The following is a 20,743-nucleotide window of genomic DNA, read 5'->3' as shown; positions in this document are numbered from 1 at the left end:
GTCTTCCTTTTCCCCAAAAAGACATGTTACATCAAAGGGCCTGTCCAACAGATTAGCCTGGACATCGCCATAGACGCCTGTTGTTCTAAGACAGGCGTGGCGCCTCAAGGCCATTGTCGTTGAAATTGATATGCCCAGAGAATCCATCATATCTAGGCCATAACGTAGAGTAAATTTTGCTGCATCTCTCCCATCAGTCACAGCTTGGGAGATAATGGCCAGGGCCTCCTCCTGGACCTGTACAGCACTTGCGCAACCGGCTCCCAAAGGGAATGGGAGAAACGGCCCAATAAGCATGCAGTATTCACTAACGGCAATGCCAGGCTGGAGGAGGAAAACAACTTCTTTCCAAATGAGTCCAGCTCTTGGATTCCCTATATAGAGGGATGGAAGTGAACGTGCCCTGGGACGTAGAGGCATGAACCATCACACTTTCCGGGGTGAGGTTTTGGCTGAGGAACTTTGGGTCGCTCGGAGCTGGGCGATGGCAGTGTGCAATCGTCCTATTCACAGGGGCCCCTGTGCTAGGCTTGGGCCACGTGCCTAGAAGGACGTTTGTAAGTGCCACATTAAAGGGCAAAAGGGATTCAAAAGTGGAAGCCCCTGGTTGAAGCACCTCGGTCAGGAGATTAGTCCTGACCTGCACTGAGGGCAGCTCCAGTCCAAGGGCCTCAGCTGTCCTCTTTACCACCATGTCATAGGATGCTCCCTCCTCCGTAACCACTACTGGCGGAGAAAGCAAGCCTGTATCGGAGGAAGTGTTCAGTCCACTGACCTCCCCAAGTTCCCCATATCAGTCCAATTTCTCCACAGAGACATCCTGGTGTTACTGAGGGTCTATAGACCCCTCTCTTTCCTTGCCTGAGCCTTGCACATCTTCTAATTTCTCAGGCGACAACATAGAACCTCTGGGTTCAATCGACACCAGAATCTACGTCGAGTGACGTTACGGCTCCGTGTCGCCAGGGACAAGGATGGGGCTGGTGCTGCCGATGGGCACTGGCGTTGCCGGGGTCGACCCGGATCCAGGATCGGAATCGTGAGTCCCCACTTGCGCCGTGGCCAATGGTGTCAAACCCGATGGTGTCCCTTCTGACTCCGCGGGGTCAGAGAGGTCACAAGCTGGGTTGTTCTGCTGAAATATGAGGCGCATAGCCTCGTAAAATAATTGTATTTGAGCGGGAGTCGCTCTGGCTCCCGGAAAGGAGGGATGGGGGCGTGAAGTCGACTCTGGCTCCAACGCTGATGAACTTTGCCTAGAGCGTCAGTCCTTACCTCTCTCGACGCTGGACGTCAGCTGAGGTGAAGATGAAGTCTGCTTGGATTTCTTCTTCTTATGCCTCTTCCCAGTGTCCCGAGGACCTCAAGTGGGAAGAAGAGGACTTATGGCTCCGGGAGCGGTCCCACGACCTTTTCTTCTTCAATCGTGACCAAGACCTCTGCGGAGTCTCGATGATTGGTGTTGACTGCTGTGCCGCGGGGAGCTTCATCGCTCACTCCCTCAAGGCCTTTGGAGCCATGGTCCGTCAGTCTAAGCACGACTTCGTGTCGCGCTCGAGACACCAGAGACAGGCGACGTGGCGATCGGTGACCGACATCATGCGGTGGCAGGCACCACACGGCTTGAAACCGGTTATGCCTCATAAACATTCCTCGCACATGAAGTGGAAAAATAATTCCTAATTCGACAAAAGTCAATAAAAAAACCTTTCCATATCCGCAGTTAACTGACGCAGAAAGAAAAGAACTGATGTCCGCGCACCTAAGTGGCGCCTATATAGGCAGTGCAACTTCTTAACGGACACTACAGATGCCAAAAAAGTCACACAGAGCTGAATGGAGCCACCCGACACAGCGCAAGGGGTACTGCTCAGCAAAAGTTTCCGGATCCAGTCTGACGCCTGGGAAATTCAAAGGTAAGGAATCTGCAGCTAGTAATCTCTAGCATATTTTACTGTTAGGTGAACATTAGTTTCAAGGCCTTATGAGTAACCGCCATTTGGAACAAAAAGGATACACTATGCCATCAATGTCTGAAGCTGTAATATCTTGTGTCCTTGTTCAAATTCTCAGAGAATTATCTGAGTGTTATGCAGCCCTTCTGTGCGAGAAGCACTCCCAACTAACTTGTGTTTCTCAGTCACAATTATTTTTTTATTATGCAAAACAGTTAGTTACTTGATGTCACCCTTGTTCTGCAATTTAGGAATCTTCACAGACGTCAAACAGTATAATAATTCCCACACAAGGACTACTGCAGGAAGGTAGGATTCAGCCACATAGTTACCCCCACTTTTTGCGTGGTATTGTAATGGTTTCTGACTACCCGGCCTGGAATCCTGCTAATCAGGACCCCAGTCTCTGTGCTTCTTCCCTAAATTGGACATGGGGAGTACTTACAAATACACTAGATTGGCTACTGGTGTACCCTGATAAGTCCCTAGTATATGGTACTAAGGTACCAAGAGCATAGGTACACCAGGGTTCACCCATGGGCTGAAGCATGAATTATGCGACCCATTAGAGACCACTCAAATTGTGACTCCAGGCCTGCCATTACAGCCTGTGTAAACTGGTGCAAGCACCACTTACAACAGATATAGGTACCCCTATATCTGAGGCCACTACACTTAAAACCTACAAGTCACCCCTAAGGCAGGCCTTTCAATCCTGAAGGCAGGGTGCTGGGTCCTAAGAGTGTGGGTGCCCTTGCATGAGCAGGGCACACCTCTACAACCTTCGGTTGTAAGTGCATCAGCTATTAGAACATATAGAGTGGCCATGCATAGTTACGAGATAGCTATCTCTAAACTGGCTGTAAGGAACCCTGTCATGTTTGGTATCAAACATGTTGGAATCATACCTCCCACACCATAAATCGCGTGGGAGGTATGATTACAAGCACTGGAAAGCTTCCCCAGGAGGCCCTCAGTGCTCCCGGTACCATTCTTCCAGAACCAGACAGCAAGCTGGGGCTGCTGCCGACCTGAGACATGTTTCTGCCCGCCTGCTGCTGAGCCAAGCAGAACAATAGAAATCCTGTCACAGGGAGGTGTGACCACCTCCCAGACAGGGTTTAGTTCATTGGGGCAGGGTGTGGGCACTTGCCAGCGCCACTGAGACTGATTTGAAGTGAACATTTGGTGCCCTTCTTGCATACTCCAGTTCAAACCAGTTAAGGGAGTTATTGGTTTCCGCTCTAGCACAAATCTGGACAAAGAATATGGGAGTACCCTCCCCACTGTCTGGCCCCTCCTCTGGGAGGGACCCCTGAATCATTCAGACCCTTTCCTAAGGTTACTTACGGGCTTACCTGTGAGTGGGTCCCTAAATTCATTGTGGGACAAGATTCTGATCACATACCACTTCAACTTCGACTTTCTGGGCACTCTGGACATCGCTGGACTTCCTGTTGGGAACTGAGAATGCAACTAGGAAGACTCCTGCTGCTCCTGGTCTGCTGCAAAGTCTGTGCCTGTGCTTCATACAGGTTCTTCACAGGGCCTGTGGACATTCAAGACACCTGAAGGAATCTCCCTTGGCATGAAGGAGTCACTCCCCTGCATCTGCAGGCACAGCAACGCAGCTAACCGGTCTGCTTATCCTGGGCTCCGATGGACTCCGAAAGGCTCCGCAACAAAGGTGGTGGTTCTGCAACTCCCTCGAGGCCTGCACTTTCTTCTCACTCAGTTTGAAGCCAGTATCCCTCATCACAACTGTTGGAAAAAAAACCCTGTGTACCGCGTCGACTTGCTGCTGCCAAGGCTTGTTGACCCTCTCCTCCAGAGATTTTCGGGCTCCAACCTCAAGCAACTCCTGCAGCCAAGAACTTCACCCTCACTGCTTCCTCTGCACCGTGGGTCTACCTCATTGGTGAGCTGCTCGAGGTCCTCTTGAGACTCCTGTACCTTTGGACCATGGGTCCTCGAGGGTCTTCTTCTGCTCCAGTGGGCTCCTCTGATTGCTCGGGGCCTACTCCGACTCCCCTGCTTGTGGCGAGTCACTTGGACCTTGCTGGTACAGACACTGCACCTTTTTTGTTGACTACGTTGCTTGCCACTGCCAAGACTTGTTGGTGCCCCTGCCGGACTCTGACCCCTGGCATTCGACATCCGCTGTGGGACAGCTCGTGAACAGCTACTGGTCTTCTACAGCATCTCCTGGTCCACCCAGTGGCAACTTCAAGGGCACTGTCAACCTCTCCTGCATCTCCAACATCGGTTGGCATTTGTTTCCATGCCTTCCGGGTCAATCCTGAGTGGCATAGACTCTGTCCCCCCTGCTTGCAGGTACCTCTTATCTTGAATCCACCTTTGGGTTCCACCTGAATCCTTCGTCTGCACCTCCAGCAGCATCTTTCCTGAAGTCCTTTATTGTGGTGTGCGGCGGTTTCCGATGTCACTTGACTCTTATGCACCCGGCTTCCCTGGTGAAGGTATCCTGGTTGCTGGGGTATCCACGGGTGGGGTGAATCTCCAACCTTCCATCATCCACAGGGTTTCTTCAGGGTCCACAGGGAAGGGTCCTTCTTTAAAATTGCAACCATGACTGACCTATTGACGAGCACTAAGCACGCGGTCGCGTTCCCCCTCTGCACACGACCTCCGTGCGGTTCCTAGATACTCACCTAGAATGGTTCCTTGGGTGCCCGGCTCTTCTACGTCTTCTGGGTCCAATCAGGACTTGAGTAGTGGTTTGCATTCCACTATTTTAGTATATGGTTGGTCTTCCCCTGGAGACCACTGTGCATTTGTGCTACTTACGTGCTCGATTTTTTAAAGTATTGTCTTTATATCTCCGGATAGGAGATAATACATTGTGTTAGTGAGTGTTTGTAATAAAATATTTTTTTTATAACTACACTGTGTGATTCTTTTTCACTTAACCTATACCATAGGATTAAGTACTGGTATAACAACTGAGGCTGAGGACTGCTCTCCACAGCTACCACTTAGAGAGATTTCTAAGGTTGTCTAAAACCAACAAAATCACCATACAGGTTGTCTGGATTAGTGCAGGGTGGTACACTTAAGTGAGCAGTATGTACCATATACTAAGCCAGCCTCTCACAACTACAATGTTTTCTTAGCTTGCTACTCTAATCAAACCTTCATGGCTATTAATGAAGATACTAAGATATGGACAAAATGGTGATTGTAAGTTCTGTATCATAGAAATCTTCACTGAAGTCAAACAACCTCCCCATCTGCCTGTTTTTCTTCTTGTGCACTGGGAATAAAATACATTCCTAACCAATACTATTTGCTTAAAAATAAGAACTGGCCGAGGCAACTGCCAATACAAGGCATCATGAATTGTGGAATCTCCAGATACCTTCTAAGGAAAGTTTTGTTGTTTTAATTACTGTAATGCAAACCTGTAGGGATGCACTTTTTTCATTAGTTAAGACAACTGCACATCAGTTTGTATTGTAAGAGTCGCAATGTTGATTTGAGAAAGTAGTTTTCTGTAATAAACAGGGTAAACGTTTGGAAATCTTGCCAATGGAGAGCTTTAGAGGGTTCTCCACAACATATGGACTTGCTGGATTCTGAACAATTTTCTTGTGATAAATGACCATATGTGTCTAATTATATATTTGATTTGAAGTATTCCAGGGACTCTGTGCGCAGCCGGGATTTACTGTAACATAGATGACTATGACTGAAGATCCTATGATGTAAAAAGGTTATTAGAGTACTTAAAAAATGTTGGAGGAATTCTGGCAGAGGGCTTCAGCAATCAATCTTCTAGGTAGTGTTAATCTTAAATTACAAACTAGGTATTCATTTTAATGTAATTGTGAGAACAGACTCTTCTTGCAGTTTAGAGATCACCTTTGGGGTAAACCAAACAGAGGTCTGACAATGCAGGCAGGACCATATCAGTATGAAAAAAGCATTTCAGTAGGTGCATAAATCATAGAAATAACTATTATTGCCTTCTGAAAAACCTCAGTTTGGCTTTGAAAGGCACCTGAATGGCAGGAAACGGAAGTAGAACTCATAAGTTCAGAGTAGCAGCAGATCTTAAGAGCACAAGCACCAAGTGGACTTTCTCATTTGCTTCATACCACAAAGAGGATGAAGTGGACTGTTTGTGATGTCATCTTACAACGGCTTCCAGGAGTAAGGAGAATCAATATGGAATTCCATTAACAAACTGTCTTCTTTAATCGGGTCATATCTAAAAATATCACAGCCTCTTATCAGAAATGTAAAAAAAAAAGGTAGTAAGAACATTTGTGGTTTTGGATACTGGTCTGCAGAAGTGCCGTAAAACATTTCAGAATCTGTGGGGACTCTTATGAACCTGAACCGTCACTTCCAGTGAAGCCATATGGTGCCGTGACAACACTGCAGACCCTTGTTTCTAGATCTAGCCTGGTACTTAGGAAAGAAGTTCTTATAAGGAATCACAGCAGGAGCCAGTATCCCATTAGAAATTTCATTTCAAACAATCCTGGTATCGTACAAATAATTAGTAGCTAGTGCTCCTTTGTAATCACTCACGGGCATAAATGCGCAATCATCAGTAGCACAGCCCCTTTTGTTACAGAGATGTAAAAAATGTGATCTTTCAACCTAAAACTATCATCACAACTATATTAAAAACAACCAAGATGTGTAGTTCAAAAACCTACACCTCATTAACTTAAATAAATACCTTTTAACAACATATAAATCCGAAGACAAATGGGCTCAATAATACAGACCATAACCAGTTCAAATCAGTAGCAGGTGAGTGTAATAAGATACCCCCTTCTAACTTCTGCTCTTATGTTTGGCATCTTTTTTGGTTGTTTACACTTCACAGCACTATCCCAGAAGAATTCCTTCCATTTTATTTTAAGATTTGGCTTTGATTTATTTATTTAGCATGAGTCCCTGCCCCTCCTCCTTTCAGTTTACCATTCCCTTTACTTTTATTTCCCAAGCTAGTGAAGCTCACTTCCCCAATTTTTTGTGACACTCCCCAAAACTCCACGCCAACTTCCCCATTGATCCTATTGTCTTTTTTCTTTACCATTTCTTGCCTCTTTTGCTTAGGACATCCTCTGCTGCTAGGTGCATTCAATTTCGCACTAGACAAAAAAAACAGACTGCTGCAACCAATTTTCATACCCTCCCTCATTTTCTCATTTCTTTTAAAGACAAAGAATGATTTGTTTTCACATTTCCTAAAGCTTTAAGAATTTCATTTAGTTTTGGGCTTTTTATTTTTACATTAGACATGAAATTATAATCTAATCCAGAATATGGTTTCAACAAAAACCATGCATGTTTTGGTGAAAATGGGCTTGCTTTGTATGTCATAGTTATGTCACCATGCTGGGGTTGCCCAGCTGTGAACCTTCATGGTGGATTTTCTGGAATTTGAGGTACAACTATACACATATCGAGAAGGCGGAAGCTGCACAGAGCAGGGCAAATCCTACGTTTCACAGCTGTGAAGTGCTCGGGATCACAGACAGAAAAGCAATCCATTTGGTTACAGCTCTGCTGTTTATGGGATAGGTCTGTATGGTGTATCTTGAAGAATGCACGGTATTCATTCCTTATGAATTTCATGTGTTGGTGACTCACATCACTGTCTAGAATGGCCGAGTCCAGCAAGTCAGGAAGGTGCTCTTCAAGGAGATGTTTTGTGCTGGTTACAGGCTGTGGATAAAGCAGATATAATGAATAAGAAAAAGGAAAGTGTGTCATGCAGTTGTGGAAGTCAACATTTAAGAAGACATTTTCTTCCTTTTTATAGTTACAAAATTTCATGAAAATGGATCTCTAGTAAATGCTTATCCTTGAATACCATGCAAGTAAAAATCCCTTTCCAAAATTAGTTCTTTAACATATGTTTTATTTAAATTAAACATAACTGACGCACAAGTTACTACCTGTGTAACGATTTATCTGTAAGAGACATTAGTTAGTGATAAATTCCTTACCTTAGATAGATTCCTTACCTTAGAATATCCCCAGGCGTCAGACTGGACCCGGAAATTTTTGCGTAGCAATACCCCCGCGCGTCGGTAGGCGTCTTCTGCGGCTCCGCGTCGGAGCCGTGATGACGTAGTCGGAGTACTTAGACGCCACCTCCGCCTGCTGACGTCAGTTCTTAGACACAGGTTTTCCGCGCCAGAAACGCAGAGCCATGTTAAAAACCAACACTGGTGCCATTGAAACTAGGGCCCTGAAAGGGGGTCACCTTAACCCTAGATATCGGTTCGCAGAACGGGGAGGATGGGTGGGTCAGTAAGGAATCTATCACTAACTAATGTCTCCTACAGATATATCGTTACACAAGTAGTAACTTGTGCATCTGAAAGAGACACGTTAGTGATAGATTCCTTAGCTTAGAATAGATACCCCAGCAATACCAACCCCAGTGGTGGGTCTGCGAACCAATAATCACACCAGAAAGTCCTGGAGGACAGAACGACCAAAGAAGCCATCCCTCCGGACTTGGCTGTCCAGGCAGTAGTGTCTTGCGAACGTGTGCAGCGAGGCCCACGTAGCTGCCTGACAAATGTCCTGCAAGGGGACTCCCCGGCCCAGGGCAGTAGTAGTTGCCGTGGCCCCAGTAGAATGGGCCCTCAGCCCAACAGGAGGTTCCTTTTTGCCAAAGAGTAGCACGCTTGGATGCACAACACGATCCACCGAGAGATGGTCCGTTTGTTCACCGCCCGTCCTTTCTTAGCGCCCACGTAACCAACAAAGAGTTGGTCATCCACCCGGAACTGGCGTGTGCGATCCAAATAGAATGAAAGCGCACGTTTTGGGTCCAGACGGTGGAGTCGCTCTTCCTCCTTTGAGGGATGCGGAGGCGGAAAGAAGGTGGGCAAGGTGATGGACTGCCCGATGTGGAAGGCTGTGACTACCTTGGGTAGGAAAGAGGGTTTTGTCCGTAACACAACCTTGTCCGGATGGACAGAAAGGAAAGGAGGTTTTGAGGATAGGGCCTGGAGCTCACTCACTCTCCTGGCAGAGGTGATGGCAACCAGGAAAGCAGTCTTCAGAGTAAGAAGGTGGATAGGACAGTTGTGAAGTGGCTCAAAGGGAGCGCACATCAGAAAAGTAAGAACCAGGTTCAAGTCCCACTGAGGCATCACGAAGGGAACAGGTGGAAACGTGTGTGTGATGCCTTTCAGAAATCGACTTACAATAGGGGACTTGAACAAAGATGGTTGATCAGGCAGCCTTAGGAAGGCTGAAAGGGCAGAAAGGTAGCCCTTGATAGTGCCCAGAGCAGAGCCCTGCTGGGCAAGAGAAAGAAGGAAGAGAAGAACCTCAGAAAGAGGGGCAGAGAGAGGATCCACAGCCTTTGCTGTGCACCATGCCACAAATCTGTTCCACCTGCAGGCGTATACCGACTTTGTGGAGGGACGCCTGGCTGCCAGCATGATATTACAGACTTCAGGAGGCAAGTCAAATGGCCTCATCTGTCGCCGCTCAATCTCCAAGCATGGAGGTGGAGACTGGACAGGTTCGGGTGGAGGACCGTCCCCCGAAGAGGCAGACGAACCGGGGGATCGACTGACATACTGAGTAGCTCTGGATACCAGTACCTTCGTGCCCAGTCCGGAGCCACAAGGATGACTTGGGCCCAGTCGCGTTTGATCTTCTTCAGCACTCTGGGCAGAAGTGGTATAGGCGGAAAGGCGTACAACAGCCCGCAACTCCACTCGCGTCGAAAAGCGTCTCAGAGCGAGTGCCGCCTTGGAAATTCCAATGCATAGAACTGATGACATTGCGCATTCTCTTTGGTGGCGAATAGATCTAACCAAGGCTCTCCCCACTGCAGAAAGAGACCTTGCGCCGCGTCCGAGTTCAGACGCAATTCGTGATCCATCATGCACCTGCGGCTGAGTTTGTCCGCCCTGGCGTTCAGAGAACCTGCCAGGTGTTGAACCACCAGGGTCACGCCCTGACGTTCCAGCCACTGCCGAGGCGCTGAGCCTCCTAACAAAGGGCCCACGACCCCACTCCGCCCTGTTTGTTGCAGTACCACATGGCGGTGGTGTTGTCCGTGAACACCTGCACTACACTCCCCCGGACAGAGGGGAGGAATGCCTTCAGTGCTAGACGAATCGCCCGCAGCTCCAAAAGGTTGATATGGAGCCGGGACTCCGCCGGAGACCAGAGGCCTCTGATCTCCGCCTCTCCCATGTGGCCTCCCCAGCCCTGGAGGGACGCGTCCGTTACAACTACGTGCTCCGGTTGGGGAAGGGAGAGGGATCTGCCGCTGACCCAATCGCGGTCCGTGAGCCACCACTGCAGCTGTCTCGCAGTGCCCTCCGAGATCAGGACATGGTCGGACAGGTTGCCCTGATGCTGGGCCCACTGAAACTTCAAGTCCCACTGCAGAGCCCGCATCCGCCAATGGGCGTGATGCACCAGAAGGATGCAGGAGGCCATCAGCCCCAGAAGCCGCAGCGTCAACCTGACCGAGACTCGGGATAACGGCTGAAAGATTGGAATCAGAGCCTGTATATCCCGAATCCGCTGTTCGGGGGCGTAAACGCGTAAGTGCGCCGAGTCGAGAACCGCTCCGATGAAGAGGAGCTTCTGGGAGGGGCACAGGTGTGACTTCGGCACATTGATGGAGAACCCCAGCTGGTGCAGGAGGTCTGCCGTCGTCTGGAGGTGGCTGACGACTGTCTGGGGCGAGCCCGCCTTCAACAACCAGTCGTCGAGGTAGGGGAAGACTGAAACCCCTAACCTGCTCAGATGAGCTGCGACCACCGCCATCACTTTCGTGAACACCCGTGGGGCGCTGTAAGGCCGAAGGGGAGCACTGTAAACTGAAAGTGCTCGTGGCCTACCGTGAACCGGCGCCGGTGGGCCGGCAGGACGGGGATGTGGAAATAAGCGTCCTGCAAGTCCAACGCTACCATCCAGTCTCCTGGGTCCAGGGCAGCCAAGACCTGAGCCAGAGTCAGCATTTTGAACTTCTCATTCCGGAGGAAGCCGTTGACGTTCCATTGGTCCAAAATAGGGCGTAGGCCCCCTTTGCCCTTCTTGGGTACCAGAAAGTAGTGGGAGTAGCAACCACATCCTACTTCTGGCCCAGGAACGCGCTCGATGGCCCCCTTGGCCAAGAGGGCCGAAACGTCCTCCTGCAGAAGCCGCAAATGATCCCCCGAAACGCGGTGGTATTGCGGTGGCATGGCTTGAGGGGTCGTCTCGAAGGGGAGGGAGTAGTCCCTTCGGACGATTTGCAGCACCCACCTGTCTGATGTGACAGTGCGCCAGTGGGAGTGGTGATGGCGAACCCTGCCCCCCCACTGGCGTCACATGGGCCTGAAAGCACGGACTAGGAGGGTTTTGAGGCGGATGCTGCGGGGGAAGGTGTGGACTGGCCTAGCCATTGTCCCCGACTGCCTCCACGGCGATTTCCACGGCCGCCACCACGTTGGATGTTAGTCTGCGGTGCGTGGCTGGCAGGACGTGTGGGGGCGCCCCTTCCTTGGCCACGAAAGGAGCGAAAGGCACCAGTTTGCTGGCGCGGGGCCGAGAGGCCCAAGGACTTGGCCGTAGCCCTGGAGTCCTTAAAGCGCTCAAGCGCATGGTCTGCCTTGTCGCCAAAAAGGCGACGGCCATCAAACGGCATGTCCATGAGGGTATTCTGGACATCGGCCGAAAAGTTAGCAGACCTCAACTAGGCGTGGCGACGAATCGCCATCGTCGTTGCCATCGCTCTGCCCAATGAGTCGGTGGTATCCAGCCCACACTGGATAGAATATTTTGCTGCATCCAGGCCTTCCACAAGGGCTTGGCCGAGTTTGGCCCGTACCTCCAACGGACACTCTAGCAGCAATTCCGCGACCGTGTCCCACAGAGAGTGGGTGTAGCGGCCCAAGAGGCAAGCAGTGTTGAAAGACCACAGTCCCAGACTAAGGGAGGAGAATACCTTTTTGCGGTACTGCTCATACCTCTTGGATTCCCTGTCCGGCGGAGCCGATGGGAATGCGGTCTGGGAATTCGAAGCCTGGCTGACTAGGCTCTCGGGGGTGGGGTGAGTGGACAGGAAACATGGTTCGCCCGGGGCCGGGCTGTGGCGTCTGGCCATGTTCCTATCTACGGGCGAACCCGTAGTGGGCCTTGGCCAAGTGCCCAAAAGAACGTCAGTCAAGGCCTCATTAAACGGCAGCAGATGCTCGGCCGAGCTTGACTGTGGTTTAAGGACCTCAGTGAGGAGGTTAGTCCTCACGGCCGTGACGGGGAGCTTAAGGCCCAAGGCCTTGGCCGCCCTCATCAACACCACACTGTAGGTTGCCCCCTCCTCCGTAGCCACGGTAGGAGGCGAGACAAAGCCAGTGTCTGGTGAGGTGTCCAGACCACTGGCATCCCCAAGTCCACCTGTCCAGTCCTCTTGAGACTGACACTCCTGTGTCAGAGCGTCCTCAGACCCCTCCCAATACTCATCACCCATCTCCTGATAATCAGGGTTGTCAAACGATGGGGCCGGTGGTTCATAGAAGGTAAACTCCCCAAGCGCGCCCAGCGGTGTCGTTCCGACGCCAGAACCGGAGCGAGGGAGGCATCGGGGACGGCACCGCCCGAGGACGGCACCGGAGGTGACAACTGAGGAATCGACGCCGGTGAGGTCGTCAGGTCAACCGGCAACGACCCGGATCCTGGGGCCGAAGCCCCCGACCCGCTAGGGCCTCCAGACGGGTCCGCTGGGCCCGAAAGCACCGCAGAGCCCGTCTGGGAAGAGAGAGACCTCATGGCCATGAGGAAGCGCTCGATCTCCCCCCGGCGTCGCGTTCTGCCCAGGGACCGGAGGGTGTGGAGCAGGCTGCGACGCCCGCGACTCCGATGGAGCCGCGTGGGCGGTGTCACCTGAACCCCCGGCCGCCTCGCGCGAGGGTGGGGGGGAATCGGAAGAGCGATGACGTCTCTTCGACTTCTTGTGCTTACCTGTCGACGACTTCGACCCGGAGGAGTTATGTCGACTCTCGCAGCTGTGATGGCTCCTACCCCACGACCTGTCCATCGACCTCCGTTGGGACCGGGACCTCTCGCGGCGCGGGGCCGACTGCCGGAGTTAGAGTCGCTTGCGGAACCGCTCCTGCCTAGCTTTCGAAGTCAGGGCCCGGCAGTCGGAGCAGGTCTTGTCGTCGTGGTCGACGCCGAGACAGTGGAGACACAGACGGTGAGGGTCGGTGACCGACATCAGTCGGTCGCAATCCTCACAAGGCTTGAAACCTGGCATCCCTATCGGCACCGTCCGGAGTCGCAAGACTCAAGAAAAATGATCAAAAGGGATCAAAAAAGTCTAGTCAAAAAGTGACTGAAGTACTGCTTTTTCCAGATCTGCGCTTGCTGGCGCGAAAAAAAGAAGAACTGTCACTCAAGACCTGGCTGTTCGAGCAGTAGCGGACCCCCCCCCCAGCGCCTTGAGACCCTCTGGGTAAGTAGCGCGCTATATAAATACGATGATTGATTGATTGATTGACGTCAGCACGCGGAGGCGGCGTCTAAGTACTCCGACAACGTCCCCGCCGCGCCCGCAACGCCCTTTCCAGTCATGACTTAGACACCCTCCTTCGCTCATTTGGCCCTGGCCCTTTAAAACACATAACTGCTACACACCTCCCCATTCCCACAATCCTCACAAATCCCCTTAGGCCCCCCACACTAAGCAACAGAAGTTCCGTCCCCAATAATCTCAGAAAAGTTCCCCTCTCTATAGAACACGTGATCTCCCCTCTTTCCCCAGACTCAAATGCATCCTACTCAACTGCAGATCGGCCCCGAGACACTCCTCCAACATCGCGGATCTCATCATTGCATTGGACCTAGACCTGGCCATCTTGACTGAAACGTGGCTAACTGAAGCTTCTACACCTATAATGGACATACTAGTCCCCCCAACTACCATATCATTAGGCTCGATAGGCCCGGCAAGTTGGGTGGTGGAATCGCATGCTTTTTTAGGAGCCACCTCTCTGTTACCAAAATCACTTCCCCCTCCCTCACTTCCTGTGAATTCTTCTGCCTCGATATCTCCAGCATGGGCAAACCTGTCTGCTCTTTACATGTCTTCTACCACCCGCCCGGTGACAACCTCACCTTCACCCAACAACTCATGGACACAATCTCATTCAATGCCAGTCGACTGATCACTCAAATTTTCCTGGGTGATTTCAATCTACATTGGAACGATCATAAACGCAGTGGTGAATGGCCTCAAAACTTTCCTCAATGCGCTAGACCTCACCCAAATATGCAATAGCCCGACACACGACAAAGGCTCGATCCTCGACCTTATTATCGCCAAAGAAGGCTCTACCCAATTGGGGTCGATCCAACCCTGTGACTGGTCAGACCATCACATCATCACTTTCTTCATCAACGAAAAAGTTAAACCGCTCACGGCTCAACCCACCAAATCCAAGATCTGGAAAAGGGACTTGAAGAATCTCAACCCTATCTCCCTTCCGGCTCACACTTGCAGTCTCCTCCTTCCTCCGACTGGTGCCCTTGATGTCCAATCACTGACTGACCACTACCTCGACTCGATGAACTCAATAATCAACGAAGTAGCCCCCCTGCAATTGAAGAGAGTCTCCACCAAGAAGTCGAACCATTGGTACGATGGCAGACTCAACGAAGATAGACGGGCTATGCGAATGGCGGAGCGCACCTGGAGATCTGATCCCTCAGCACTTCACCTAAAAACACTGAAGATCAAGAGAAATGCCTATTTTAGGAAAATCAAGCGTTCGAAATCTAACTTCTTCAGCCTCCAGTTGGACCAAGCAAAGAACCGTCCAAGAAAATTGTTCGAACTAGTCAAAACTCAAACTAAGATGCAGCCGCCTCAATCAAACAGCGCAACAAGCGATATTCCACACTGTGAAGACTTTTCTGCATTCTTCAAACTAAAGACTAACAACATAAGAAGTGATCTCCTCATTGATGTAAGCCGTCACTCCAGACCCATCAGCATGACCACCACTCACCCGAAAAACAACGCTTCATGGACGTCATTCGACACCTACACTGAAGAGACAATTCACAAGCTGCTTGGCACCTTGAAGCCCGCTAACCACTTCTCAGACCCCCTACCTGCTAATGCTGTGAAAGACTTCACACCCCTGCTCCTCCCAACTTGGACGAACATCATTAACAGCTCCCTCCAAGAAGGTCGCATCCCTGACTCCCTCAAGGAAGGGCAAGTCACACCCATACTCAAGAAACCTACAGCTGACCCGGCTGACATAAACAACTATCGCCCTATCACCAATATCCCCACCTTGGCAAAGCTACTGGAGAAATGTGTACAAATCCAATTGACAAAACACATCGATCAGTTTGACCTCCTCAACCCTCATCAATCAGGCTCCCGAGCGAAACACAGCACGGAAACGGCTATGATGCACATCATTGATGACGCCCTCCAAATCCTTGATCGCAACGATTCGTGCCTACTCATCCTTTTGGACCTCTCCTCAGCTTCTGATACTGTCAAACATGAGAACCTACTGGAGCTGCTAAATACCAGAATGGGTCTATCCGGAACTGTCCTCAAATGGTTCACTTCTTTCCTACAGAACCGGTCTCAGAAGTTCAAGATCAACAAAGTGCTGTCTTCATCGGTGCCTGTAACCTTAGGCGTCCCACAAGGCTCATCCCTATCCCCTACTTTGTTCAACCTCGTCATGGAGCCACTCACCACCTTGCTTCAAGCATCTAATGTACACTTCCATATGTACGCCGATGACACTCAAGCTACAATCCCCGGAAGACATCAAGCTTCTGAACGCAACACTCAGAAACACCCAATCATGGTTGGCCGATAATCACCTCAAACTAAATGCTCTGAAAACTGAGTTACTTCTGATATCACCTCCCACGAAGATTGCCATCACCCAGACCTGGCTCAAGGAACTAACGGCGTTCAATGTCCAACCCACCATTGTGGATTCTGCAAAATCCTTAGGCATTACACTGGACGCCAGGCTCAACATGCAGCAGCACGTTAGCAAAGCTACTAAAGGAGCCAACTTCCAAATCATCACCTTTAGGAAACGTAAACTTTTTCTCCCTGCCAAGGACTTCCAAACTGCTGTACAAGCCCTAGTTATCCCCAGCATAGACTACGGAATTGTGGCCCTTAGCGGACTCCCCATTACAACAACCGCTCCCCTAAGAGCCTCCCTGAACGCTGCCGCGAGACTCATCACCGGATCCAGGAAACATTCGCATATATCCCCGGATTTAAAATCCCTGAACTGGCTGCCCTTTGAAGCCAGAATACAGCTGAAAATTGCCGTTATGACACATTCGGCCATTCACCACAAGTCACCCAGCTACCTCACCCATAAGCTGACTATATCTGGAGGCTCGAGAACCAATAGAAGTACAAATAATCTACTCCTGAAACCTCGTAGATTCCGGAAGGAAAAAACATGCAAACGCTCCTTCTTAGGAATGGTCCCCAGAATCTGGAATGCACTTCCTCCTGAAACCAGGCTTATCTCCTCTACTGCACTTTTTAAGAAAGAGGTAAAAGCCTTCCTTATGGCCAAGTTCACCTGAACTCTCCCGCTGCTGGAACAGAGACTGCTGCACCGTTGCCGATAGACTGGTTACCTGATTGTCTACTGGTACTATCCTTGTATATGACTGTTATCCTAGTATGCTACCGTCTACTATATTGCTCCTAATATTTGTTCCAATTACCCTCCTGCTTCCCCTACCCCCTTCCCTGCGAGCTTTGTGAAAGAGGTAAATGTCTAAGTACACCTGGTCACTATTGCTGCGGGACTCACGAATCGGGACTGTATCGCTAACATTTCCATGTCGTTTATTGGTTTTATATATGTACTGCTGCTACCCTTTACTGCTAGGCTACTATATTGTACCCCATAGTGGATTTATACACCCTCCAGTTGCCCCTACACCTATTTCTGAAAAGCGCTCCGATATCTGCAAAGATCTTGTTCGCGCTATATAAAACTTTGGATAAATAAATAAATAAGGCGCCCACGACGCCGACGACGGAGCCGCAGACGACGCCTACCGACGCGCAAGGGTACTGCTATGCAAAAAATTCCGGATCCAGTCTGACGCCTGGGGATATTCTAAGGTAAGGAATCTATCTAAGGTAAGGAATCTATCACTAACGTGTCTCTTTCAGATTATTGTAACCAAACGGAATTGAAGATATGTTTAAGCAGAAAACAGTTGGTAATTGCTTCAGACAGGCAGCAATCTCTTCAAAGAAAGAAAAGTTATTTACCTGCATACTTGTTCTCTACAACAGATATACTTTTGCAGAATTCAAAAATAGTAGCTCTGTGCATGAGCAGGATAACCAGAGCACAACAAAGTATTTATTTTCAAACCTGAAAATCCACTTAAATAGAGATAACATTGGAGACAGATTTTTCAGTATTTTTAGGCCTGGCATTAGCCAAGGCCTGTTGCTGTTCCAAAAAAATGACTTTAAAAAATGCATGCATCCATAAAAGAACTTTTATTTAACTTTCTTTATCTAATTGTATGTGATAGTCATATCCAGATTTTCTTTCCGCCTACCATTGTGTCCTGGCCATACTTTATAATTTTATAGTTGCAAAATGGCACTCAGCCATCTTAGAAGGATACAAAACATTCCAAGGTGTGCGTTTAAGCATGGGTGGCCATGTTGGAATGATTTTTAATAAATATTAAAGTCAATCAAAGATTGTCACCTTCCACACACTGACAATTGTTAATGATTTTTAAGTTATTTTGTGAAAACTCATTTCAAATTCCTGCCTGGGTCTGATCTTACATTGCATTTTACCGTATTTTAGCATTGCTTTTCTGTTCCAAGATGCACAACTTGTGGCTTGTTAGAATAGAACAAGTTACTAACCTTCAGTACTGCCTTATATGGTAGACACGATCTAGCCGCAAATCCCTTACATTACAATATTCCCCAAGCGTCAGACTTGCGCCCAGTGATTTTCGAGCAGTACCCCTGCACTCCGGTAGGGGGTGTAATCGGCTCTGCATTACGGGAAGTGACGTGCACGATACTTACATAGACACAACCCCAGCACGCTGATGTCAGATACTTTCACAATTTTCCACACCGGAAGCGCAGAGCCTCAATGAGAACTCACCATTGGTGTGACAAGCTAAGGCCCCAAGAAGGGTGTCCCTTACACTGTAATCTGTTTGCAAAGCAGCGAGGATCAGTAGGAATCTGCAGCTTAATAGTCTCTACCATATAAGGCGTTATCAAAGGTAACTTGTTAATCCGCTACAGACTTCTAGCCGCACATTCCATACCTTAGAATAGATACCAAAGCAATACTTTCCCATAGGTGGGTCTGTGAAGCCAATTTAATCAGAAAGTCCTGCACCACCGAACGAGCGAAGTGCCCATTACAATGGACCTGACTGTCCAGGCAGTATTGCTTGGTGAACATGTGCAGGGATGCCACATTTCTGGCTGACCGAGATCCATGACAGGGACACTAACACAGTGGTTTCAGCCTTGGCACTGGTGGAGTGAGTACGCAAGCCCTCATAGGGTGCTTCTTGGCCAATGCGTAGAAGATCTTAATGCACAGAGAGATCCATCTCGAGATGGTCCATTTCTGAACAGCCTTTCTTTTTAGGCTCCTAGAGTCCACAAAGAGTTGATCGTCCACCCAGAACTCTTTTGTGCGGTCACAATAGAACGACAATGCTCTTTTTGGGTGCAGAAGGGTCGGTCTCTCTTCCTCTTTGGAGGAATGAGGCGGAACAAAAAAGGTAAGCAAGGTGATGCTCTAGTCTACATGGAAGGGAGTCAACCTTTGGGAGGAAGGAGGCACATGTCCGGACAACCAGTCTGTCCAGGATGTGGCTGAACGGGCCAGGGCGGTCGATCTCAAACCTGGAGAACTGGGTTCGTGTCTTGGCAATTACGCTCAACATCCTGTGATTCTAGGCAAATCACTTAATCTTCCTGTGCCTAACAAAAATGTATGTGTCCTTGTGTAACGTAACTAGTGCTCATGTTAAGCGCTCCGATACCTTTGGGTCAGGTTTGCGCTATATAAAACTCCAGGAAAAAAAAGTGGTATAAGGAGGGTGTAAAGAGAGCGAGTGCCTGCAATTCGCTACCCCTCCTTGCCAATGTTATGACCACTAAAAAGGAAGTATTGATGGTCAACAGCCTAAAAGGGCAATTGTGCAGAGCTTACATGGTGCACACATCAGAAAGATTAGGACAAGGTTGAGGTCCCACTAAGGCATGATTAATGGTGTGTGGCGATAACATATGTTGCCGGCTTTACGGAACCTAGCCACAAAGGTGTCAAACCGAGAACATTGGTCCAACAACTGCCATAATGATGATACCCTTTAACTGTGCCCAGAGCAGAACCCTTCTGGTCCAAAGATAAAGCAAACAAAAGAGCCTTGGATAAAGGTGCAGAAAGGGGGTTAACATTGTGGGAAGCACACCATGACACAAACTTATCCCAACAACAGGCATATACGGAATTGATGGCGGGACGCCTGGCTGCCAGAATAACATTACAGACTTCGGGAGAAAAGTTGAAACCTATCAACTGTCAGCGCTCAAGCTCTACGCCTGAAGGTGGAGGGTGCTAAGGTTCGGATGCAGAACCCTCCCCTGTTGCTGCAACAGTAAATCCTCTTAAAGAGGCAGCCTGACTGGATGATCGACTGCCATGCTTATCAGCTTGAGGTACCAGACTCTCCGTGCTGAATCCAGAGCCACAAGAATGACTTGGGCCCGGTCGTTCCTGATCTTCTTGAGAACTCTGGTAAGGAGTGGTATTGGCAAAAAGATGTGCAGGAGGCCACAGCTTCGCTCAAGACATAAAGCGTCCCAGAGTGAATGTCACCTTAGAAATGCCAGTGTGCAAAACACAGACATTGCACATTCTCAGCTGTGTTGAACAGATTTAACCAAGGCTCTCCCCACTGCTGAAAGAATACTTGCACCATCTCTAGATGGAGATGCCATTGATGATCTGCTAAGCATCTTCGGCGGTGTTTGTCCACTCTGGCATTCAGAGAGCTCACCTAGTGTTGAACCACCAGGGAAATGCCTTTATGTTCCAGCCACGTCCAGAGACGGAGGGCCTCTTTACAGACAGTCCACAATCCCACCCTACTGTGTTTGCTGCAGTACCACATGGTGGTGGGGGTTGAGGTGTTGTCTGTGAAAACCAGCTCCAGCCTTCCCTTGATTGAAGGAAGGCAGGCTTTCAATGCCAAGTGAATCGCCGAAAGCTCCAACAGGTTAATGTGGAGCTTGGACTCTGCCGGAGACCAGAGTCCTCTGATCTCCATCTCTCCCAGATGGCCGTCCGGGCCGGGGAATGAGGTATTGGTCACTACAGTCAGCTCGGATAGGGAAAGTGAGAGACGTCTACCACTGACCCAATCATGGTTTGTTACCCACCAATGCAGATCCTTTGAAGTGCCCGCCGAGATCTGGACCATGTCAGAGCGATTACCTGGATGCTGTGCCCACTGGGACATCAAGTCCCACTGCAGAACCTGCATATGTCAATGGGCATGAGTAACAGACAGGACGCAGGAGTCCATGAGACCCAACAGCCTCAGTGTCAGACTCACCAAAATGCAGGATAGTGGCTGAAACATCTAAATCATAGCCTGAATATCTTGGACTTGCTGCACAGGAAGAAAGGCCCAAAACTGCACGGTATCCAGAACGGCTCCGATGAAAAGGAGCATCCGATAGGGAGTCAGGTGTG

General features: G+C 49.5%; 1 protein-coding gene across 1 annotated transcript in view; it reads right to left on the bottom strand.

Annotated features, from left to right (window-relative positions):
• The window catches only part of STAG3 (STAG3 cohesin complex component), a 1,294,449-nt gene that overhangs the window by 53,059 nt on the left and 1,220,647 nt on the right, over window positions 1-20,743 (bottom strand). The window contains exon 34 of the mRNA XM_086945989.1: window positions 7,587-7,661. Within this exon, the coding sequence (XP_086802115.1) occupies window positions 7,587-7,661 (75 nt within the window). The remainder of the gene's footprint in view (window positions 1-7,586; window positions 7,662-20,743) is intronic.

The sequence above is a fragment of the Lissotriton vulgaris genome, chromosome 12, assembly GCF_964263255.1.
Source record: "Lissotriton vulgaris chromosome 12, aLisVul1.2, whole genome shotgun sequence".
NCBI classification, from domain to species: Eukaryota; Metazoa; Chordata; class Amphibia; order Caudata; family Salamandridae; genus Lissotriton; species Lissotriton vulgaris.
The sequence above is the reverse complement of the archived record's forward strand: the minus strand, read 5'-3'. Positions and strand labels throughout refer to the sequence as shown.